The sequence below is a fragment of the Coturnix japonica genome, chromosome 6 (assembly GCF_001577835.2).
Source record: "Coturnix japonica isolate 7356 chromosome 6, Coturnix japonica 2.1, whole genome shotgun sequence".
NCBI classification, from domain to species: domain Eukaryota; kingdom Metazoa; phylum Chordata; class Aves; order Galliformes; family Phasianidae; genus Coturnix; species Coturnix japonica.
In genome coordinates, this window is record NC_029521.1 from 27,903,059 (window position 1) to 27,927,923 (window position 24,865).

The window sequence follows — 24,865 nt, forward strand, 5'->3', positions numbered from 1 at the left end:
CTTTTACAGTGCAGGAGATAAAGAATCAAGTGAGTGACATTGGATGGAGGAGCGCACCAGGTTTTTCCCAGCTCTGGGGATGCTTGGTGCTGCCCTGTCACACTGCACATGCACAGCGTGGGGTCTCAGCATTGACATCTCCTACAGGAGCACTGCAATACACGGCCTGCAAATGTGGCCCCACACATCGCCATGCCAGGCAAAGGAGCAGCAATTCATCAGTGTGTACCAGGATTTGGAAAGCAATCAATGTACCTGAGCAGACAACAACTGGCATCCTCATAGTGGTTACAGTTGTGCAACGCCCCAGCCATTTGCTCCTGCACTGAAACAGGGATGTACTCACTCCCCGTGCAATGACATCATCCAGGTAAAATTGTGCCAAGCTGGTCAAAATTGGCATTTCCTGGTGCTGAAACTGCAAAGCCGCAGCCCAGCTGCCTGCACACAACATCGGCGTCCCTGAGGTCCCAGCCATCATCACAGACCGTGCCCGATTCCTCTCTGTAGTAGATCTCCACGCGCCCCTCACAGCGGTTCCGGCCATCCACACCAAGCTCAGAAGGCACCTGGGAAAGGAGGGTACAAAGAGCACATGGGAAAACACTGCAGCACACACACACCCTCCCTTCCCTTCACTCTGCAATTAAACAGCACACAAGTCTGAGGCCATGAGGACTGCTACACTCAGCTGAATTAGGCTCCTCACTTCCATGACCCTGCTCTCCCGTTCTTCTCTTCTGTGTATCAGGCACTACATGGAAAGGATGTGGGAGTTCTGGAGCATGGAAAGCTCCATATCATTGAACCTGCCTTCCTTACCAGAGGTGCCAAATCTATTTTGTGCTGCTTTAAGCACAGCACAGGCAGCCAGGGAACACCAATCCACCTTCACTCAACAGATTTGTGGCTGCAACACAAACACTCTCTCTGGATTTGAGCTCTACAGAATAAGATTGAGAAACAATTAGAGTATGTCCACAGAAGGGTGAAAGAAATATTGGAAAAAATCAATTATGATTCCATATTTATGAGGAGTGACAGAGGTCACTTGGTCTGTTGAGCATAAAGAGCACAGGAGCCTCAGAAGGGATGTGGTTGCTGGATACACCTTCCTCATGATGGGTAAAGGGAATAGCTTAAAGATGCATCAGGAGGATCAGATGAGTACCAGGAACGGCTGTGCACAGACAGGCAGGGGTGGGCACTGCAGGGAGCACCAGGGAAGTAAGTGGCCATGGCTCCTGGGCTGCCAGTGCTGAATAACCAGGGACAGTGCACTTGGACATGTGAGTTATCTCTCGGGCCACCCTTTGCAGAGTCCACACATGGACTCTTAAGTCCCTGTGGGTTCCTGCCAGCTCTGCATGTTTGAGGACTCTCAGTCACCATGGAAAGACAAACTCAAGCACTCAGACAAGCATCAGAACCCTAAACAGTGCAGAGAAAACGAAGAATAATGAAGACATACCTGAAGGAATGGATGGAACGGAGCTTTCTGTGGTTGTGTATGTGGCAGCTGTGGAGACAGGGAGGGAAAGAAACTCCAGTGAGGCATGTGGAGGTAAATGTAGACTTGGAAAGCATATCTGTCAGCTCTGTGCCCCCTATGACTGAAAGCAAGGTGAGATACAACCCCACTGATATTTATGCAGCACCATGCCCACACCTACAATGTAGGCTTCACAACAACATCCCCTTGGATACACCAGGGGGCTACATATTGTATAGCTGGTCTGTTAACACCTATAAGTCCAAAGTAAAGCACAGGAAGGGAATGTGGAATATGCAGACTCACGCGTAGTTTCTCATGGGTCAGGAAGTTGGGGTATCCAGAGTTGCAGCTGTTACAGGGAGAAGAGTAAAGAATCAAGTGGTGACATTTGGGGTGAGGAGGCGCACCAGGTTTGCTCCCAGCTCTGGGATGGTGGTGCTGCCTGCTCACACTGCAATGCACATCTGGGGTCTCAGCATTACATCCTCCTACAGGAGCACAGCAATAACAGCCTGACAAACGTGGCCCCACAACATCGCCATGCCAGGCAAAGGAGCAGCAGTTAATCAGCGTTGTACCAGGATTTGGGAAAGGCAATCTAGTGTACCTGAGCACACAACACTGGCATCTTCTCCATGATTGCAGTTATGCACGCCCAGCCATTGCTCCTGCACTGAAACAGGACGACTCACTCCCCGTGCAATGAACATCATCCAGGTAAATTGTGCCAGAGCCTGGTCCAAAATTGGCATTTCCTGGTGCTGAAACTGCAAAGCCGCAGCCCAGCTGCCTGCACACAACATCGGCGTCCCTGAGGTCCCAGCCATCATCACAGACCGTGCCCCGATTCCCTCTGTAGTAGATCTCCACGCGCCCCTCACAGCGGTTCCGGCCATTCACCAAGCTCAGAGAGGCACCTGGGAAAGGAGGGTACAAAAGCACATGGGAAAACACTGCAGCACAACACACACCCTCCCTTCCCTCACTCTGCATTAAACAGCACACAGAATGAGGCCATGAGACTGCTACACTCAGCTGAATTAGGCTCCGCACTTCCATGACCCTGCTCTCCTGTTCTTCTCTTCAGTGTCTCAGGTACTACATGGAAAGGATGTGGGAGTTCTGGAGCATGGAAAGCTCCATATCATTGAACTAAGACCTGCCTTCCTCACAAGAGGTGACAAGTCTATTTTGTGCTGCTTTAAGCACAGCTCAGGCAGCCAGGGAAAAATCAGTGCACCTTCACTCAACAGATTTGTGCTGCAACACAAACACTCTCTCTGGATTGAGCTCTACAGAATAAGATTGAGAAACAATTAGAGTATGTCCACAGAAGGGTGAAAGAAATGATGGAAAAATCAATTAGATTCCATGATTTATGAGGAGTGACAGAGGTCCCTTTGTCTGTTGAGCACAGAGAGCACAGGAGCCTCAGAAATTAGTGGTTGCTGAGTACACCTTTCCTCATGATGGGTAAAGGGAATAGCTTAAAGATGCTTCAGGAGGATCAATGGAGTACCAGGAACGGCTGTGCACAGACAGGCAGGTGGCACTGCAGGAGCACAGGAAGTAAGTGCCATGGCTCCTGGGCTGCCAGTGCTGAATAACCAGCTGGACAGTGCACTTGGACATGTGAGTTATCTCTCGGGCCACCCCTTGCAGAGTCCACACATGGACTCTCAAGTCCCTGTGGGTCCAAGCCAGCTCTGCATGTTTGAGGACTCTCAGTCACCATGGGAAAGACAAAACTCAAGCACTCAGACAGCATCAGAACCCTAAAGTAGTGCAGAGAAAAACGAAGAATAATGAAGACATACCTGAAGGAATGGATGGAACGGAGCTTTTCGTGGTTGTGTATGTGCAGCTGTGAGGACAGGGAGGGAAAGAAACTCCAGTGAGGCATGTGTGAGTAAATGTAGACTTGGAAAGCATATCTGTCAGCTCTGTGCCCCTATGACTGAAAGCAAGGTGAGATACAACCCCACTGATATTTCTGGCAGCACCATGCCCCACACTACAATGTAGGCTTCCACAACAACATCCCCTGGATACACCAGGGGGCTACATATTGTATGGCTGGTCTGTTAACACCTATAAGTCCAAAGTAAAGCACAGGAAGGAATGTGGAATATGCAGACTCACGTGTAGTTCTCCATGGGTAGGAAGTTGGGTATCCAGAAGTTGCAGCTGTTACAGGAGAAGAGAAAGAAGCAAGTGAAAGATACAATATGTAGCCCCCTGGTGTATCCAAGGGGATGTTGTTGGGAAGCCTACATTGTAGGGGTGGGCATGGTGCTGCCATAAATATCAGTGGGGTTGTATTTCACCTTGCTTTCAATCATAGGGGGCACAGAGCTGTGGGATATGTTTTCCAAGTCTACATTCACCTCCTCATGCCTCACTGGAGTTTCATTCTCTCCCTGTCTCCACAGCTCCCACATACACAACCACAGAAAACTCAGTTCCATCCAGTCCTTCAGGTATGTCTTCATTATTCCTGGTTTGTCTCTGCACTACTTTAGGGTTCTGATGCTGTCTGAGTGCTTGAGTTTTGTCTTTTCCGCAGTGTCAGAGAGTCCTCAAACATTCAGAGCTGGCATGGATCCACAGGGACATGCGAGTCCAAGTGTGGACTCTTCATAGGGCGGCCCAGGAGATAACTCACATTTCGGAAAGCACTGTCCAGCTGGTTATTCAGTACTGGCAGGCTGGGGGTCATGGCCACTTACTTCCCTGGTGCTCCCTGCAGTGCCCACCCTGCCTGTCTGTGCACAGCAGTTCCCAGTACCTCAGCTGGTCCTCCTGATGCATCCTTTAGGAGACTCCCCATGCTGTGCATTGCAGTGTGACAGGGCAGCACTGTCATTTCCAGAGCTGGAAGCCAGCCTTGTGTGCTCCTCCATCCCAATGTCTCTCACTTGCTTCTTTCTCTTCCTCCTTCAACAGATGTTAGTACCTCAACTCCTGTTCCTACTCCACCATCCAGCACACCTGGTATGTATCTGACTTTCAGTATTTTATTTTATTTTTTGCTTAATTTTTATAATTTTTCTTCTATATTTTATGTCCCACTGTTTTTTTCTGTTATACTCTTATAAACTCTGAATTTTCCACGATATCCTGTCATATCTTCCTTTTTACTCTTCCATTCCTCTGATTGTCCTTTGAGTGTCTTTAGACCTCCATTTGGTCTTTGATCTTTTTTATGCTTTAGTACCTTTTTAGCCAGTATCTGCTCCTTTCTCTCATGCACATTCACTCCTCAAACCTACTAAATTCAAATTAGCAGTTTAGATTCCTAGTTCTGCAGTGATTACACCCATTGCCTGGGTAAGAAGTGCATATCCATTCATTTTATCTGGAAACTTTACCACCATTTGCTTTGGTATGTGTACACTTACTGCGTATCAATTTGTTGATAAGGAAGCCTAAATGAATCTCATTTTCATCTCCTTTTTTTTCAGCTCAAAAATTTTTTTGTGGCAGCTTCCTTTCAAATTCGTCTGGATCAATTCGGAGTCCTTTTTACCCTTCAAATTATCCAGATAATGCAGATTGCTTGTGGGAAATACAAGTAACGAACAATTACCGCATTATGCTCACATTTGGAAGCATTCAGTAAGTAAATTGCTTGTTTTCTGGGTAGTAAATGGGTCCAAAATCTCAACTTCAAACACAGTTCTCAAACATTTTCCCCGTAGTTAAACGTGTATTATAAATATTACCTTGAATATAAATATTACCTTGAAAATGTGCCAGTGCAGCATCCTAGTTTGTTGTTTATTTGACATTTAAAATACTGAACTTTACCAAATGCATTTTACCCAATTTTCATGTTTTACCCTTTATTCATGCTAATTCCTTAGGCTGCAAGGTGTATGCCGATATGACTACATTGAGATCTACGATGGTCCACCAAGTACTTCTCCTCTGCTTGGAAGAATCTGTTCTGGTTATAATATCATGTACACATCCTCCTCAAATATGTTGACAGTGAGATTTCACAGTGACTCTAGATATTCAAACAGAGGGTTTTATGCTGAGTATCGCTCCTTTCCTGCAGATCAGGACACTGGTAAGTTTCCATTCACTTTATACCATTTTCTTGGCTAAAAGGCTTTTATTTCTTGATGTTATTTGACCAAGTATTTGTTAATGCTTTTGAACCACTCCCCAAAAAACGACATTCTTACTTGAATTTCTAAGTAGTTATTAACTGATCACTTCCAGATAATTATTTTTTTGTTTCAAAAAGACCTTCGAGTATCAAATTGATTCCACTTACATGTTTTTTTTTTAATGGTGGTCAGTCTAAACTCAGCTTTATTCTTATCACCTCATTATTTTCACCTTTTTTTTTTCTATTCTCGTGGACAGTATCTTGTGGAATCATGGAAAAATTCATTAGAAAGGATATTTGAATTTTTCCTACTCCAACTATTCCAAGCAGCACCAGATCATGTCCATTATAAATTTATGTAGCAATAGAGGTAAAATTGGACTCTGAGCTGCATCTCCAGGGGTCTTGCTAGCAGAGACTTAGATCATTTCCCCCTACTCAGCTCTTGCCAGGCAGCAGACTGAGTACTGTGTTCAATTCTTGTCCCTCCAATTCTAAAGTGATGTAGACAGATTGGACAGTAGTAATTCTGGATCAAGGTGTCATCAAAATACTGTTGTGTACTACACATTTTTGTTAGGAGAGTAACTGAAGGTCAACTGAAGATTGGCAGAGATTATTCGTATCTAAGTGAAAGGTGTAAGAATGAAATCCCTTCTGTAAATGGTAAAAGCTTTAGCATTTGGTGAAATTTTACACGATTAATTACATGAATTAACTAATAATTCATATTTTCTGCCCTAGCCCTCTTTTGCTTCCCAACTCACATGCGCGCAGTTGTAGAGAGAAGCTATCTCCAGTCACAGGGTTACTTTGCGTGGAATGCTAGTTTGTCCGACTCTTCTTGTAGACCAAAAATTACATCGACCCAGGTTATATTCAACATCCCATACAACAGCTGCGGTACCCGTAGAGAGGTGAGTGTCAATGTATTCGAGAGATATCTCCAGTTCTGGGCACAGAAACTTAATAGGCAGTTGGAAAACTGACAAGAATTGCATGGGGGCATTGCTGTCTGTAAGCATTCAAAACACACAAAAGAAGCTCGTCTTTCTGGAAGCTAGGCTTAATTAATCATTCCTACTTGTCCTTCTTAGATTTTAAGTAATAACTGTATTTATTTCAGAGTGATGCTTTGAAAAAGAAAGTGTAGGATAGGGTGAACAGTGACATGTAGGATGCTTTGGGTTTTTGAGTATGACACATTCTTTCTAGGATCTGACACATATAGAAGTTTGTACTTCACAGTGTGAACGTAACTACATGCAATAATCTTGCACTCACCTAATGTGTTAAACAGAGCAGCAACGAGACTTTGGACTATTCCAACGTGATAAGAATATTTCCTTCTGATTCCATCATCAAGAGGAAAAAGGACCTTTACTTGCATGTGAACTGCAAAATGCTCCAGAAGACCTGGGTGCAAGCAATGTACATTGCTGATGGCTCTGCTGTTACTGACATTGATGAAACCCAATATGGCAGATACAAAGTGGACTTGGAATTCTACAATTCCTCCTCTTTCCTTCTGCCAGTGACTGACTTTCCTTACCATGTTGACCTGAATCAGAATTTGTTCCTTCAAGCATCTCTTCGCAGCAATGACTCAAATCTGGTGCTGTTTGTGGATACGTGTGTGGCATCACCTAGTCCTAACAGTTTTACAGCAGTGACCTATGACCTGATCAGAAGTGGGTAAGAACTTTCTTAGGAATGATTTTGAAAGTATCTGGATACAGAGATCTTAAAGTGAGTCATTTATGAGAGAGGAAATTTGGGACCAGTGTACATTGGTTGTTATTCTCAATACAAATAGACTTTTAAGAAATATCTTCTGGCATAGCCTAAATAAAATAGAATATGACAATTGAAATCTCACTGGCAAGTAGCAGTCAAGCTCCAATTTCACTCCAGGAGGCAGTGTAGAAACTGAGGTCTGAACTTGTTTCTGACATAGATGAATGAAATATAGGGATGCCAGTGGCTCTTTGTTTCTGTACACCAGAATCAAAGTTTTGTAAATACTGTTTCCTCGATTTGATACAAAATTTGCCTTCTAATTTGGAATGGAATATTTGTGGTCTCTTGTAAGTAATGCTAAATGGACAAAGAGCTAGAAGCAAAGTGTTGCTCTTTGTGTCCCGTTTTCTTCCATGAAAGAAAAACTCTTTCTAATTTATTTCCATTCTGTGCTTAGTGGGATTTGAATCTTTCTACTTCCTGAGAAGGTGTTCTTATTGGTAACCTTAGCAAAGTAGGAGTCAAGTAGCCAACCATTGCGCTGGAAGTCTATGGCTTGTAAGAGTCTTGGGAAGTGACATGTAGCCTCCTGTGCATGAGATGAGCGTCCTCCCTTTTACACGTTATGTGAATATGAGGAATGTTTTCCTCTTTTTTAGATTGCTTTTGATTCTATCTGTAAAAATACTCACTCATTAAGCAGAAACAGAGAAAGAACACTCAACCAGGACACAGGTCAAATAGATTCTGGTCTTTTTCCAGTTAATTTGTATTAATTTGACATGTAACAGTGTCAAAAGAAAGTGTGTTTACTGAGTTTAAATTCAGTAATATTCCCTTATAAATATCATAGGCATTGGGTTATCATTAAGTATAAAATAAACTGTGAGAAATGTGGGACCTTTTATGAGGAAAATGAGCCCAGTGAAAGCTAATCTGTTAATTTTGTCTTTCTCTCTAGGTGTGTTAAAGACCCCACCTACTCTTCTTACTATTCACCATATCCAAGTGTCACGCGGTTTGCGTTTAATGCTTTCTCCTTTGTTAAGCGCTACCCATCAGTCTACCTGCAGTGTGAGCTGGTGGTGTGCAGATATGGTGACTATTCTTCCCGCTGCTACCAAGGCTGTGTGAACAGGTTCAAGAGGAATGCAGGATCTTCACAGGGAAAAGTGAGTGTTGTCATTGGACCTGTTCAGCTTCAGGAGGCTCCCGTTGTGAAGAGGGATGCTGGTGAGTGCAAACTTCCACTTCTATTCAAAGTAGGGCTCTGTATATTGCTGTGTGTTTGCATATCGGTTCATAAACCCAGTCCTGAAATATCCCTTTGCTAGCTTATTCACAACCCTACCATAAACTAAAGTTGTTTTTCAGTATTCCTATACAAATTTCCTTTTTGTTATACTTAGACCAACTGCTTGTTCTGCATGTTTTCTCAGCATGATTGGCATCTTTCTTATTTATTAACAACCACATTGTAGGTCCCCTTGAAAATATTTCCCTGTGCCCTATAAATGGTGTCTCCACTGTTAGGAAATAGCATCTTGTGGTCTTGGAGTAATTGTTAAAAGCTCATAGAATCACTTGAGTTGGGAGGGACCTTTAAAGCCATGGTGTCCAACTCCCTGCAATGAACAAGGACAGCTGCAGCTCAAACATTCTTAGCTACTTTTTAAGTTCCTTCCATAATCTTTGCTTGTTTGGTGTGGACACAGAATCATTTTTTAAACATGTGATAATTTGCTTTCCATTCAGATCCATATTGCAGATCTGATCAGATCCATTTTGTATCAATTTCTCCTTATTTTGAAATGGACTAGCTCAGGAAACAAATGTAAGCCCTTCTCTTTCTCTCTCACACACAGAGCTGGCCTCTGACATCCAGGTGAGAGGGGAGCTCAAGAGCACCGAGCCTGCTGCCAGCTCCCACATTCCTCTGGCTGTGACCATTGCTGTGCTGGCAGCTGCCGTCCTCACAGTGGGAGGACTTCTTCTGAAGCGCAAACTGCAAGAACCCATCCCCTACCAGATAATGTGAGAGGTGACCAAGAGTCCACAGGTGGAGGGTGCAATTGGGATGTTTCAGAGCATTTCAACTGAACTCCTTCTTTGATGTTGTGTCTCAGGAGACTGATTTTGGTGGCTTGGGAGAGAAGAACTGATTTCTTTTGCCACTGCTTACATGCAGATAGAACGTTTGTGTGGTGTTCTACTGATATTAAGTACTCTAGAGAGTAGCCCAAGAAAAATATTTCTTTTAGAGGAAAGTATCTCGATAATCAGCCATAAAATAAACTACACAGATATTGCACATAAGGAATTGTTCCTGCACAGGGTTACTTTACTATGGGGACACGGTTCTTCACATTTATGTTTCTCTGAGAAAATGTAGGTTATTTATAAATATTTGCACAGAAGATAAATACAATCAAGCCTATTATGTGTGTAATTAAAAAACACAGGGGAGGAAGCATTTGTAATGTAATAAGTAATATTTGCAATATTACTTATCTTTTTCTGTATTTGCAAATACACTGCTTATGTGTCTGAGCTCACTTGATTGAAGGATGTGGTTTCTGAGAAAGTGACTTTGCCAAGGAGTGGTCTGTACTTTTGTTATTACGCATTTCCGAACCTGTAGTGGCAAGGGAAATGTACACAAGTTGCCATAAGGAAGTGTGATCAGCCTCATATCCCCGTGTGAAAACAAAATAGTAACAATATTAATAAAGGAAGAACTTGTTGGTAAGAACTCCCTTACTACAGGTGAAGCATCATTGGTATTTGCCTTAGAAATGCTCCTCTTTTAGCCTTTCTTGTTTTCTAGCAAGCAGTGACAGAGGAAAGCTTGCTAGGAACAGCATGAAGTACTACCTGTGAGGTGAGCCAGAAGAGTCTAAGAGACTTACACTTGAGACTTCATTTTGTCCTGGTGATGAGGATAAGAGTAGAGAGAAATAGTCATTACAACCTGTAGTATTTCTTCCTGGCTTTTCTAGGTGACCCCAGACATCTTCTCACATCCCCTTGCTGTGGAGAAGGGACCTAACAAGGATGGACTGCCAGTGCCGTAGGGAATTTTGTTACCCACACGAGGAACAAGGACTGAGGGTCCTCCCCTTTTCTACCTACCGCCCTACAACCATATTTGAAGGGTAGAGCAGTCAAGGAAAAGGGCCATCCTCTCTGCCCTTCACAGACCTACTACTTTCTCTTCTGCACCAGCTCCTGTTGTTGCACTGCTGTTGTGCTACCCCATAGCTTTTCATAGTTTGATGGCACTTCTTCTGCATCTCACGTTCCTGAGAGTATCTTTGTGATCAGACTAGGAGAAATATCCTAGGCCCAGGATGTTGATGCCTCCAATCAGCAACATGCTTGTGCTTTTCAGATTGTTTTCCCGTGCTACACCTGCACCAGGGGTTCTAGTTGAAGAGATAGATAGATAGATAGATAGATAGATAGATAGATAGATAGATAGATGATAGATAGATCAAGGTTGTACCAGAATACAGTATAGATGTACCAAGTGCAGTGCTTTCCATATTAAGTGCTGTTGTGAAAAACAGTAGTAAACTGCTCAACTGTTTGATGTCCCAAAAACCATTGTCCCTATCTCCCCACAGTTTCCTTGATCCACACACATTGTAGGAATGTGGAGTTCAAGAACTCTATAGGCTTGATGAGGAAGAAAAAATCATTTTCTGAAGTAAATGCTCTCAGTGAATGGCCCTTCTATTAAGTACCTTCCCTCCCATCTCCTGTCCCACCACATGCAGGAGCTCTTCTATTGGTACAGCCAAGGGACATGACTTTCAGCTTTTCCCATCCACTTGTTCCCTCACTGTAAAACAAACACAAATCGATTTGTATTGACATGCTTTGTATCACACAGGCAACGGAGCCCGAGAGGCCATCAAGGAACCTGATAAATTTGACTAAACTGCCTTATTGGATCATTATGCAGGTGTTCAGACTATTGTCCCTTTGTGAAGAAATCTGTGGGCACCCTCATTCCAGCGTAGATGCTTGGGATAGTTGTGGATGAAAGCTGATTGATCTCCTGTGTCGTTTCAGTTGTTTTCATCTGAACATCACAAAATCCGGAATGTCTACAGAAACCTCCTAACAACAGGCAGCAGAACATAAAGTGTTTTCAAAGCCCTTTCACAGAGTAATATGCTGAGAAACACTTCAGCTGCTGGAAGTCGTTCTAGAGAGAAAAAATGCATTATTGCAAGAGACCATCTACCCAATGGGAAGGATGGAAACATCCTCTTTATGCTATTTGACTGAATTAATTCCACTTGATCTGAACATAGTAGTTACCTATTTCTACTGTGCAGATTGTCCGATGATTAAGAGCTCTAGAAGTGCATAGAGCTTTGACATTTGTCACAAAGAATTAATTAATGAAGAATGAAGTGAGAAAATAAATAAGTATTGTTTGTTTACCTGGATGACTTAGTAGGTGTTTTTTCCACTGAGCCATATGAGAAACCACTTCTGTGTTCCCCTTCCTCCTACGCCTTTTCAGTTATTACAAGAGTTTGGAGAAATGCTGTCCATCACTTACTCTTGCTTCACTGATTGCAGCGTTGGATTGGTCAGCCAAATGTACGGTATTTTTTTCTGCTTCTTGCCAAAATGTAAGAACCAGAAGAATATGAATAGTGAATACCAAGTTGCTGGGTACGTTTCCTCATTTGTATGTGAATGTGGTTGTTTGGACAAAGAAGAAATATATTTACTCTTCACTTAGATTTGCTTTCAAGGCTTCCAACCTTATCTTTAGCCTCTAGTGTTTTGCACTTCCTTCTTCCATTCCAATAATGCAGGCCTTTGTGGAAAGACCTTCTAAGTAATTCATTTTCCCTAGGGCTCCTTGGATGCAATAGATTTGTACATTACAATAACTGTGCCACAGATCTTGACTGCTGATAATGCTATTCAAGCCTTGATGGCTGTAAAGGTAAGAATTGGGTGCAGAATGGTATTTTGGCTCTTCAGTCTTAGGATAGCTGTCAGACTACTAGCCACTCTGACAAGAGAGTGATGAATGAGAATTAAACCTTATTTTATGCTTTGGAGAACCTTGGATATATTTTTCGAATTTTAGAGCAGATGTAAGTTGTAAACTAACTTATTTCAATGTAATTAGAATCCGCTGATTTTTCTGCTTGGTTTTCACAAAAAGCTATCAGCTGCCCCTGGTTCTCTTGACATTTTCTTGTCATTAACAGCTTCGTGGTGAACAGAGTATGAATTTTGACATGAACTTTAAATGCCAAAAGCAGATACATTCCTGTTGGAGCTGCAAGGTTCTTCAGGTATCTCACAGTGATTCACTTAAAAGCCTTGGAACAGCCTCTCTAATTATCTGGAGCAAGTTGCCCATGTAGCGTGGTAAAGTATGTATCACTTACATGCAGTGGTGTGAGATCTTCTCTGCTTATGGCTGAGGCGTTCAAGAAAGTAAATAAGCAAGCACTGATGCCTCTCTGAGATCTGCTCTTCTTGTTACCACACCTGGTAACTGGTAGCTCAGCCCACAACCACAAATTGCCCCCTCTCCTTCCCTCAAATCTCCATCATGTTGCCTCTCCAGTGGCTGCTATGGCCACCAAGACCCTGCAGCCACTTGCAGCCCCCTTCTTGTTGGCTCTAAAGGTAGGAACACCAAAGTTGAGGTGGAGCTAGCAATGCTGATGGGACCCAAGTGTCTAATTAAAGTGTCTATTGATTATGTTCTTTATGTTTAGCAGCAGCCACAGTTCTGGTGGATTATGTTCAGAAACTCCTATTTGTTCTTGATCACAATGCTATTTTATCATATTTTAAAGTAGGCCAAATCTGTACCCTATTTGTGGCTCCCTGGGGAGCTTGCCTCACTAGCTGGAACCAAGGTATGAAGTTCCCTAACAGCCTTCTTGGAGGTAATCCCATTTGAATTTCAAAATCCCACTACCTTCTTCAGTCTTGCCAAGGATTGTCATCATAAAATAAAAGTAGAAGATTAATCAGCCAGAATCAAGAGGTATCTTTGGATAAGAGCTCATTTTGTTTGTACAACAAGGTGGTTGTAGGACTCATAGTAGCATAAATATTTCCTTCCAAGCAGTGGAAAATGTTATTCTTGAGATATTATCTTCTAGCAGAAACCAGGATGTGACAAAATATTGAATAACAAATCAAACATATTTTCGTTTCAGACTATCATGCCATGCTTATTTTACCATCCTCCTGTAGAAAAAGAGATCTATAAAGCCACTCCCCTTCAGAAATAGAGACTATATATCCTGATGGTTCTTTCCATCAACAGCTCCTGACGAGATGGGTACCACTATGATATTGATGTGCTTCCTTTTGCTTGGTGCAGCAGTTCTGGAGGCCAGATCAGGTAAAACCACTTAGACTTGTTCCAGGGCACGTGGAAAATGAAATATAAAGATTGTTGATTCTTTTAACAGAAATGATAGTCACGCTGGTATTGACTTGTGCAAAAGATTAAAGGTGAAACTGAATGCATCTTGATGTTAACTATTCTAGTAGAACAAAACTGTGCTTAATTATATAGAATCGTAATAATTAAAGCTTTTGGCAGAGAGCATTCTGCATCCATGGGATAGTCCTTGTCTTAGTGCCTTGTATTGTTGTTAGAGTTGCATCAATGACTGTGATGGATAAAAGTAATCAAAGACATGAAATGATTTTCATTCAAAAGAATTTTTGGTCCTTTTTTCCTTACATGACAGTCACTGTCTCCCAAGTGATGTAGGTACCTTTGAGCTAAATAATACTGTGTATGATCTACAATAATTGCAGGTGATTTTTCTAACTAGTTAAGCATCACTATCGCAAATTGTATTGCCCTCATGCAGTTTTCTTCATCTGTCCTATCTGTCTTCTCCCTGCCATCTTTCTCTCACTCCCTTTTTTGTTCTTTCTGCTCTTGCCTTCATCCCCCAGCCCTGCCTCTGTCTCCTGCATCACAGCAAGTGCTGCATTTGTAGTGTTGAAGACTTCCATTTTTGACACCTCTGAAGTGCAAACCAGGATGCATCCTATCTAATTAGGTGCCCAGCAAATTGCTTTGCTTGAAGGAAAGTAAAATTGTTTTAGATCAGTTTTAGTTTCCCAATGCCAAGCTCATTTCTAGCCAGGTTTGCTTCTCCAGTTTGAAGAAATTCTGTAAGTACAGTTTATAACCTTGCATCTCCAAGTAAATACTTGAAACAATGGAGAAAATGTAGAAATCAAGGGCCAAATGTGTGTCTCCTTGCTTTGAACTGATAATTAACAGTGCATAAATAGGGAAATATTTACTTTGGACATTGTCTTGACAGCTCCTCTAGTCCATCAATGGTGAATTAGATGAAGAAATCCTATAGCTGGTAACTTCTCAAGATTCTTTTGCTTTGGGTGACTTAGTGCTTAGTAACGAGCAAAATATATATTTGACAGACAGGCAAAGCATGACAAATACAGCTTGTTTGTTTGATCTCGAAAGTATAAACCCTGGAGATCTTATGTTACAACATTTATTTGGGGACCGACTTGCACTTTAATAAACTCTTTCACCAAAAATTGATCTAGAAACTTATATTGCTATAATATATAATACTAAACCAATATAATACTAAACCAAAAGCAGATGGGTTTCACATGAATTGCTGTATTTTAACAGCAGCTATCTTGGTGTGTTCATGAAAAGTTATTCAGCATTTCTTCATGTCTAACTGTTCTTAGGGGCAGGTAAGAACAAAAGCCAGTGGATTCCTGCTGAAATTCTTACAATCCCATTGTGTTCATTGTCCAGTTTTTGAACAGTTAGTTGTAACTCTTGTGAAATTACCCCTAAAAACTGTAGGATTTGGTTGTGATATGTGGACTCTGGATCTTTAAAATTTTCTTACAATTTTACAGGAAGACATATTCCATATAAATTCCATAAACAAGGGAGAAGAGGTAAGAATGGCTGTTGCTTTTCTTCTCATTTTTTTCAGAAGAATTGATTTGGTTTTATTCTGATGTCATTTTAAGCAATGTAGCACATTGCTTAGGGTCCTTAATGTTGCACATCAGTAGGATGGAATGGCTTGTGAATTCCAAATTATTTCCATGGTAATTTTTCTATGGCACCACTGCGGATACCCAATGAGCATAGGTTTAGGAAGAAGTGGCACTGGATATCCTTGCATTTTGCTGTGTCCCTAAAGCCTCAGCAATTTCCTTGAGCCTCTTTGAGCTTTGCCTCTGCCACCAGTTCAACAGTCTTGTTGATACTCACCTCTGGTAAGACATAGAATGGGGGAGGAAAAGCCATATCATACTTTCTAAACTTACCTAGGATTCAATGCAAATTGCTCCATCTCCCTCTTCTTCCCAGAAAATATCTGGAAGGCAATAATTAAAAGAAATACATAAACTTATGTCCCTAAAGCATGACATTTTCCCCCTATCAACAAAGGAAAAAATGTCATTGCTATTTTTCTTGCTGGAATTTTCCTCAGATTTCACTCTGATATTGAAATTCATTTTCTTTCATTTCCTCACCTACTGTGCTTTTGCTATGATCAGAGAATTTCCTTTCTTACAAAAATAATTTGCCCTTATCCTGCTAACTCCTCAGTAGAAATCTTGCATGAAATACATGCAGCTGACTTACAGGTCTGGCAGAGAGGAAGAAAGTATGGTCTCTCCTTCCTCCATCTCTATCCACACAGAGGGCTAATACTGGGCCAGACAGGCAGCCATGGGGAACGGTGATATTATGAGGCAGGAGAATGGAATAAGCAACTTCTACAGGTCATTCCCAGTTAGCGCATCCAACTGTGTTTGTGCACAACTCCTTCTCTCCCAAAGAAACCGGTCTCCACCTGGTCAACGGAAGGCACAGATGCGAGGGCCGTGTAGAGCTGTATTATGAAGGCCAGCTGGGGACGGTCCCTGTGGACGACCACTGGGACCTCGCTGATGCCCAGGTTGTGTGCAGGCAGTTGGGATGTGGCCAGGCCGTTGCAGCTCCAGGCAGTGCTTACTTTGGCCAGGGCTCAGGCAGCATCCTGCTGGATGATATGCAGTGCCAGGGAAATGAGCTGGCCTTGCAGCAGTGCAATCACCGTGGATGGGGGAGACACAACTGCCAACACCATGAAGACGCTGGTGTTGTCTGTTCAGGTACTGGAATATTTTTACTTTTTCAAAAATCTTTTTTCTATAAATTGCATCCAACAAATGCATTTGTGTGTAGGGTTACTCAGACATACTTCTGAGATATAAAAAAAAAAAAATACAACAAACACATGCTGTGATATCTCTATATCTCCTATACCCAGGTCTTGCCTGGCCCGTGGTGTTCCACAACACGGGGCAGGTGCCACAGCAGTGCCCTTCCCTGCCATCACCATCCGTAAATACCACTTTCAATTTAGCAATAATTTTAAAGCATGTCTCGTTCCTGCCCTCATTCCCTCTGTTGACTTCTGTCAAGATGGAGTGTGCTGGTAGAGTAATTTGTCCTGCCTCCATTCCCAAGGAACTGGGTTTCTAGCTTACACACAGACATACTCATTACTCAGACACAGTCCTTTGTGTGGGAATTATCCTTTATTTGTATTGACAGAATGGAGCTCCACAGAACCCACCCTTTCGCCAGCAACATGGCTGTCAGAGACAAGCTCCACATTAGAAACAACCACTGCTACAGAGACCACTACCTCAACGCCAATGACAACCATTCTGGATTTCATGACTTTATGGCCAGCAACATCGACAGAAGAGACCACTACAACAACACTCAGCACAGGACCGATAACAACCGGTGTGTCACAGTCGACTACTGCATTGGACACAACAAGTGAAACGTTGGGGATGAGCTCGCCCATGGATATCAGCGCAGCAGGTAACGCTGCCGAGTGTCATTCACCAAGCTGCCTCCTTTCCCTCAATATTCTGCCCACACCTGATTGTACCAGAGCATATCTCCCAGCCATGGGAAGAAAAAGTGGGGTCTCTCCTTCTACCACTTCTCTCCACATAAGCAAAGGGCGTAATTAACTGGGCGCAGAACAGGCAGCCATAGGAAATGGTGATATTATAGGGCAGGAGGAATTGAAATAAGAAACTTTTCTAACAGGTCATTCCCAGCTAACACATCCAACTGTGTTTGTGCCATCTTCCCTCTCTCCGCCAAAGGACCCGGTCCTCACCTGGTTAACGGAAGGCACAGCCTGCGAGGGCCCGTGTAAGAGCTGTATTATGCTAAGGCGCAGCTGGGGACTGTGCTGTGATGACCTCTGGGACCCTCGCTGATGCCCAGGTTGGTTGTGCAGGCCAGTTTGGGATGTGGCCGGCCGTTGAACTCCCGGCAGTGCTTACTTTGGCCAAGGCTCAGGCAGCATCCTGCTGGACGACGTGCGGTGCCAGGGAAATGAGCTGGCCTTGCAGCAGTGCAGTCACATTGGATGGGGGAGACACAACTGCCAACACCATGAAGATGCTGGTGTTGTCTGTTCAGGTACTGGAACATTTTACTTTTCCAAAATGTTTTCTACAGATTGCACCCAATTTATGCATTCAAATGATTTGAGAGTAGGGTTATTCAGGCATCCTTCCACCAAGACAGCAATATGTCTTACCAAGATATCTCTACTACTGTATGCATACAGTCTTCAGAGCTGTACCAAGTGACATGTTTTTCTTACCTGGCAGGTATAGGTCCACTGAGTACAACAGATTGGCCCCATCTAATGGGTAAGTCATGCCTTCCTGGCTTTGCAGCACACTCCATCCACATCGAGCAGCACACAGTTGCTCCCACAAAGTAGCTGAGCTACTGCAGGAGTGCTCCAGTGGTGGTGATGAGGACAAACCCTGCAATTGCCCATAGTCCCACAGCTCCCCCAGCTCCAGGGCAGAAACCTGTAAGGAAGTGCTCCAGCCTCAGATGCCTCATTATGTCCTGGGCCTCAGGGCAGGTGCTACAGCTGTGCCCTTTCCTGCCATCACCATCTCTAAATACAGCTTTCAATTTAATAATAATTTCAAATATGCTATTTACCCACCTCCATTCTCTCTGTTAACTTCTGTCAAGGTGGAATGTAATGAAGGGTAATTTGTCCCGATGCCATTCCTGAGGAATGGGGTCTGCAGCCTACATGAGGCATGCCCGTTATTCAAACAATCCTGTTGTAAGAGGTTTTATCTGTTTGCAGGACTGAGTGCCACCATACCATACGCTACCATGCCAGTCACCACACTGGAGACAAGTGCCCCAGTATCAGAAACAGATCTGGCAGAGAGGAACTCCGCAGTGGAGAACAGTACAGCAGGTAACTTTGCACAGCGTCAGTCACCAAGCACCTACATGCCCTCAATCTAACTTTCTAAATTCGATTACACTGGAGGACATCTCCCAGCCATGGGATGAGAGAAAATATGGTCTCTTCCTCCACCACCTCTGTCCACACAGAAGGCTAATACTGGGCCAGACAGGCAGCCATGGGGAATGATGGTATTATAGGGCAGGAGGATGAAATAAGAAACTTCTACAGGTCATTCCCAGCTAACGCATCCAACTGTGTTTGTGCCCATCTCCCTCTCTCCCAAAGGAACCGGTCTCCACCTGGTCAACGGAAGGCACAGATGCGAGGGCCGTGTAGAGCTGTATTATGAAGGCCAGTTGGGGACGGTCTGTGATGACCTCTGGGATCTCGCTGATGCCCAGGTTGTGTGCAGGCAGTTGGGATGTGGCCAGGCCATTGCAGCTCCAGGCAGTGCTTACTTTGGCCAAGGCTCAGGCAGCATCCTGCTGGACGACGTGCGGTGCCAGGGAAATGAGCTGGCCTTGCAGCAGTGCAGTCACATTGGATGGGGGAGACACAACTGTCAACACTATGAAGATGCTGGTGTTGTCTGTTCAGGTACTGGAATGTTTTACTTTTCCAAAATGTTTTCTACAAGTTACACCCAATTTATGCATTCATAAATTAACTTTTGTCAATATGGAATATTATGTAATAGTAACTTGTCCTGATATCATTCCTGAGGGACTCTGTCTGTAGCCTATATGGAGCATTCCCATCACACCACACATCTTCTTGTGGATGATATTATCTTCTGTACTTGTAGGAGTGACCTCCACTACAGAGACAAGTGCCCCGGTACCAGAAATACTGTCGGTAGAGATGAGCTCCCCAGTGGAGAACAGCACTACAGGTAACTGTGCCCGATGTAAGTCTCTGCACCTCTTTGTGCCCTTGATGTCCCTTTTCACACCAGTTAGCAATGGAGGTGGTCTCCCAGCCCTGGGTCGTTCATATTGTAGGATCATAGAATCATAGTTTGGCATGGTTTGAAAAGGACCACCTTGGTGATGGGTTGTGTTGGGGAGCTCTGGCATGCCCTGACTATCTTCCATGTACCACATCCCAGGCTCCCGTGTGCGGCTGGCCAATGGCCGACATGCCTGTGAGGGCCGCGTGGAGGTGCAGGATGGGCAGCACTGGGGCACAGTGTGTGATGACTTGTGGAGCCTGAGGGATGCTCAGGTGGTGTGCCGCCAGCTGGGCTGTGGACCTGCCATTGCCGCCCCGGGCAGTGCTCGCTTTGGTGCTGGCACAGGCCGCATCCTGCTGGACAACGTGCAGTGCCATGGGGATGAGGCCTCCCTGCTGCGCTGCCGCCATGGCGGCTGGGCTGTGCACAACTGTCAGCACGTGGAGGATGCCAGTGTTGTTTGTGAAGGTATGTGGGCAATGGGGATCCAGCTCCCTGAGTGCCTTGCTGTGCTCCATCCCCTCCATCCAACACCACATCCTGGTGCTCCTTCATCTGAGCATCACAGCTCACCCCTATCTCCTATTCTTCCACCACAGCTGCTGTGAGCACCCCAGCACCAGATGCAGGTAAGGCTCTCCCGTGGTTCTGAGAAAGGCAGAATTCAGAACTTCATCATTCACAGAAAACAAAATGGGGGATTGCCTTTGCATGTCATGTGCTGTAGGAATTAAGTTCAGAGCTTATGCCCACCTTCCTATGAGGAAGCTGTAAGGATTATCTATGTGTTTATGCAAGAACATGTTCACACCGGCATTTTGCAGCCACCCTCATAGACAAAGCATGAGATAATACATTTAAGGTCTTGCCTGGCTGCCTGGAGTGCTTATTTCTGTGTGATGGGATGCTGTCTGTTCAGGAAGGTATCCCCATGTTGAATCTCATGACCCCTCCCAGAACCAAACCTTGACTGCAGGAAGGAGAGTCCAGAGCAACCTGAAGATGGTAGTCTGACACCACGGATGTGACAATGAACCAGCAATGTGAAAGTAAACCTGTAAACCTGCAGCAAAACCAAATATTTGTTTAGGTTTGGAACATGGTGAATATGACCTGAAGCCATCAGGAGAGCTGCTTTTCAGCAGCTGCAGATTAGTTACGTAAAAGCAAAAGTTCCATTCTGTAAAAGGTTACTGTGAGCAAATTCTCTTCCACTTCTTTTTGCAGCACCTTATTTTTGTGGTGGCTTAATTTCCAATTCCTCTGGGACGCTGCAGAGCCCAAACCACCCTGGAAGTTATCCAAACAATGCTGACTGTGTGTGGGAAATACAAGTACAGAATAATTTCCGTGTTATGCTCACATTTAGAGATATTGAGTAAGTAAATCATCGAGTCCCCGGGCAGATAACAAAGCCAAAGCTTACTTGGAGAGTTTGAAACTGTAATTGAGACAGGTAACTTTCCCAACTTTAAGAGTGTCTTCCAGTGTCTGGAAGACTTGAACAGATTGGATCAGTGAGATGTTTTCTGCTTGCAGATACATGCACAATGAATAAAGCCTCTGCCACAAAAGCGTGAAGTTCTGAAGGCTTTCCTCAAGTCCTAGGAAGGTAAGCTAGAGCTTCTGGAACACACTGACGGGTGCTGATGCTTGTTCCTCAGGATGCAGAGCAGCAGGTGCCAGTATGACTACATAGAAGTCTACGATGGGCCCCCACACTCTTCACCCCTTCTTGGGAGAATTTGTGCTGGTTCCTTTCTCACATATACGTCATCTTCAAACCTGATGAGCGTTCGCTTCCACAGTGATTCAAGATACACATCTAGAGGGTTTCGGGCCCACTACTCCTCCATTCCAGCAGATCACAACATCGGTAAGCTCCTGTTCAGAACAGAAACTGCTGCTCAACAGACGAGCCTGTTATAGATTCTGTTTGCAAAATAAACCTGTGCGTGTATTTAAAGATGTAAGGGAAAGGAAGTCATGTGTGCAAAATATTCTGGGTTGGTATGTGAGCTGCTTTAAGTAAAAATCAGCATTTGATTCAATTGCAGCCTTAGATCATTAACCAGTTGCTTAATTCACAAATATATCAAATCTTCTTCCAACAGCCCTTACGTGCTTGCCAGACTACATGCATGCAGTGGTTAGCAGGGATTATCTCCAATCCCAGGGCTACAATGCAGAGGGTGTCACCCTGAATGACACTGGCTGTGAACCAATGTTCACATCACGTGAGGTTGTGTTCAACATTCCCTACGACAGCTGTGGGACGACACGAGAGGTATGCTTACAGCCCTGCACTGAACTGCAGGGCACACTGAAATGAGTTGTGAAAGGACCTCAATTGCTGTGAATTCAGAAGTTTTTCTCCACTAATTTCTGCTGAATTAAATATCAGCAAGTTTGTTTATGTCTGAGCAGAAATGACCAACATTAGGCTTAGTTCAAAGAGCTTAAGATGAAGCCACCCTTTTAATTGCATATTACTTTATCAAAGCATAGAATATGGAATGTGTCAGAAATGCAATTCCTCATTTTAAATTACATTACAGGAAAGCAATGATACGATCAACTATTCCAACATGATCAGGGTTATCTCTTCTGGGCACATAATAAAGAGGAAAAAGGATCTCCAGCTACATATCAGTTGCAAAATGCTACAAAACACATGGATGCAAGTGATGTATGTTGCCGATGATACTGAAGATGTGGATGAAAATCAGTTTGGAAGATATGCTGTGAACATTACGTTTTATGATTCCTCATCATTCTTGCGGCCAGTGCGTGACTCTCCATACTACATTGACTTGAACCAAAATCTGTACCTTCAAGCTTACCTTCACAGCTCTGACCCAAATCTGATGATGTTTGTGGACACATGTGCGGCATCACCTGATCCTCATGACTTTAACACTCTGGCCTATGATATAATCAAGGATGGGTAAGAGCTTTCTCAAGTCATTAGATGTGTTGTGGTCATTTCCTTTCTGCTTTTCTTTTAAAAGAATAGAGACAGTGTGAACTGGTTTGCGTGGACTGGACTGTTAAGGGGGTTCTTTGATTATTTTTATTTTTATTTTTATTTTTACAACCTAGGCCTAAGAAATGAAACTTAAACCTTAGTAAAATTTTGTTTTGCTGGCTTTGTCCCTGTCCTATATGCAAAACTCAGTGAGCTGTGGGATGGATGGATGAGATGGTGAAGACTGGCAGCAAAATTCTATTGTCATAGGTGTTCATATTTTAGTAAAACCTGCGGAGCCATGTCAAGTGCCAGTCCCATTTGTTGTGCCTCATATAGAATATAGAACTGACAATGAGCAAGGAGCCCATTCTCCCCTCTTCACCACTTGCCATACTTCTTGTTCTAGCTTCTTCATAGGACTTGGATATATTTAGACATAGTCCAAAAGTTGCATAATTTTTGTTCTCAGCACCTGGTTGGTGTTTTAATTTGCTGTATTTTTGAAGCAATGCGTGCATATATCCACAAAGTCTCTTTGTTTCTTTCCAGATGTGTCAGAGATTCTTCCTATGCCACATACTACTCCCCCTACAGCCACTTTGCACGCTTTAAGTTTAATGCCTTCGAGTTCATCAACCGCCACACGTCGGTCTACCTGCGGTGCGAGCTGGCGGTGTGTCGGCTGGGCGACTACTCCTCCCGCTGCTACCAGGGCTGCCTGAGACGCTCCAAGAGAGACGCAAGCTCTGCCCAGGAGAAAGTAGATGTTGTAGTTGGACCACTCAAGCTTCGAGAAGGAGATGCTCAGAGCAGGAATACTGGTAAAGTCAAATTTATCTCATATTTACTCTAAGGCTGCTTAGTTGCTCATGTAAAAAAGCCATAGCTCTGTTCGTTTCTGACATCTGTCCTTGAAATCTGCTTATGTTAACTTCACTGTAAACAGGAAGGGATTGCTTGGCTCAATTGTCACAGAATTGAATCACAGAATTATAGAATGGGTTGGGTTTGAGGGGATATCAAAGGCCATCCAGTTCCCCTCTGCTGCGGGTAGAGTTGCCAGTTGCTAAGTACATAGGAACCCTGTCTACAACACCCTTCTTTCAACACCTCGCAAACTATTTTCACCTGCATGCATGAAAAATGATAACTGCTTTGGTTGTCCCAAAACAGTAGCCCAAGGTAGTGCCATAATTCCATTGGACTAATTAGCTCCAATCTGACTGTGTAAGCTGATTGCCAGCTCTGCTCCTGAAAAGCACATTCCCAAATTTCTTCAGAAATGTTTAATTCTTTCAGATGTCTTCTGCTTGTGAAGCTTGCTTAGCTGTCATCCTTGCTACCAAAAAGCCTGTTCAAAGGGCAATGAAATTAGAACTTCTCTTCTGGCTGTGATCTAGGAAGCATCCCTTTTAGCACAGCAGCTCCTTGTGCCCTGCTCCTTGGCACCATGACACCAAATGTTCCTCTCTTCCCTCACAGGACTGGATGTTTCCATGCCTCCTTCCAACACAGTTCCCATTGCGGGTAATGTGCTCGGGCCTCTCACTGCTGCTGTTGCCATCCTGGCCATCGTTGTCTTCGTTCTTGCTGGCTTTCTTCTGAGGCCTGCAATGAAGAAACCGCTTTTACAGAGGATAATGTGAAACAAAGGCAAATTAGGAAACAATTTCATTCTGTAAGACACCAAAATGCTTCACTGACAGCAATCACATATGTGCCATTTGTAAGAAGCTGTGATGGAATGAACCTTAGTCTGTTACAAGCTCCAAAATGACTTTGTAATCCTAACTCCTCTTGAATGATTTAACAATGATTTCAACAATCATTGCACGAGCTGCTTGGTGCAGTCATTTCATCATTTTTCTCCTCTTTATTTATCTCCTCACATCCTTCCAAGAACATTCATCAGATACCTTAAAATGTTGTCAGCTGAAGAAAAAATACAAATGAGGTACCAATAAATATTTCAAGGTTTATTAAAAGAGAGGAAGACCTAGTCCTGGGAGAAGAAATATGCCATTTGGTGTTGCAGCTGTACCCTGCTCTAATTGTTTGAAGCATTGTTTTTAATGCTAAAAATTTCCCTGGACAATAGTAGATCTGTGCTTATTTATGAAATGCAGAGATTTTTAGGCTGAAGAAATCTGTTTCACAAGGAATGTCACCTAAAATCAAAGGAAGGAATGTTTACAAAGCAATAATTCACTCTTTTGCCTTCAAATTAATATCCATGTGATTAAAATACAAATGAATACTA

At 43.5% G+C, this 24,865-nt stretch overlaps 2 protein-coding genes and 1 long non-coding RNA gene across 6 annotated transcripts in view; 2 read left to right on the forward strand and 1 right to left on the reverse strand.

The window, feature by feature from the left end:
- The window catches only part of LOC107316284, a 4,032-nt gene extending 325 nt beyond the window's left edge, over positions 1-3,707 (reverse strand). Inside the window, exons 1-2 of the long non-coding RNA XR_001556261.2 lie at positions 3,638-3,707; positions 1,472-1,519 (exon numbers count right to left, since the gene is read on the reverse strand). This is a non-coding gene — a long non-coding RNA (uncharacterized LOC107316284). The remainder of the gene's footprint in view (positions 1-1,471; positions 1,520-3,637) is intronic.
- The window catches only part of LOC116653602 (deleted in malignant brain tumors 1 protein-like), a 17,337-nt gene extending 5,524 nt beyond the window's left edge, over positions 1-11,813 (forward strand). The window contains exons 4-11 of the mRNA XM_032445414.1: positions 3,928-3,975; positions 4,442-4,489; positions 4,960-5,113; positions 5,362-5,570; positions 6,360-6,532; positions 6,916-7,310; positions 8,317-8,588; positions 9,221-11,813. Coding sequence (XP_032301305.1) covers positions 3,928-3,975; positions 4,442-4,489; positions 4,960-5,113; positions 5,362-5,570; positions 6,360-6,532; positions 6,916-7,310; positions 8,317-8,588; positions 9,221-9,393 — 1,472 coding nt within the window. The 3' untranslated portion in view covers positions 9,394-11,813. The remainder of the gene's footprint in view (positions 1-3,927; positions 3,976-4,441; positions 4,490-4,959; positions 5,114-5,361; positions 5,571-6,359; positions 6,533-6,915; positions 7,311-8,316; positions 8,589-9,220) is intronic.
- A 1,835-nt stretch (positions 11,814-13,648) lies between these two features.
- On the forward strand, positions 13,649-24,865 carry LOC107316227 (deleted in malignant brain tumors 1 protein). Of its 4 annotated transcripts, XM_032445412.1 has the most exons (15): positions 13,658-13,755; positions 15,282-15,323; positions 16,221-16,535; positions 18,069-18,110; positions 18,572-18,688; positions 18,968-19,279; positions 19,488-19,574; positions 19,791-20,102; positions 20,234-20,263; positions 20,862-21,012; positions 21,299-21,510; positions 21,749-21,921; positions 22,193-22,581; positions 23,155-23,426; positions 24,088-24,865. In XM_032445412.1, the coding sequence occupies exons 1-15, from the start codon at positions 13,689-13,691 to the stop codon at positions 24,249-24,251; spliced, it is 2,685 nt and encodes an 894-aa protein (XP_032301303.1). In that variant the 5' UTR covers positions 13,658-13,688; the 3' UTR covers positions 24,252-24,865. The 4 variants fall into 4 exon arrangements, with proteins under 4 accessions (XP_032301302.1, XP_032301303.1, XP_032301301.1 ...); XM_032445410.1 differs by lacking the exons at positions 18,069-18,110; positions 18,572-18,688 and adding an exon at positions 16,981-17,259; XM_032445411.1 differs by lacking the exons at positions 15,282-15,323; positions 18,069-18,110; positions 18,572-18,688 and adding an exon at positions 16,981-17,259 and having other exon boundaries at positions 13,649-13,755.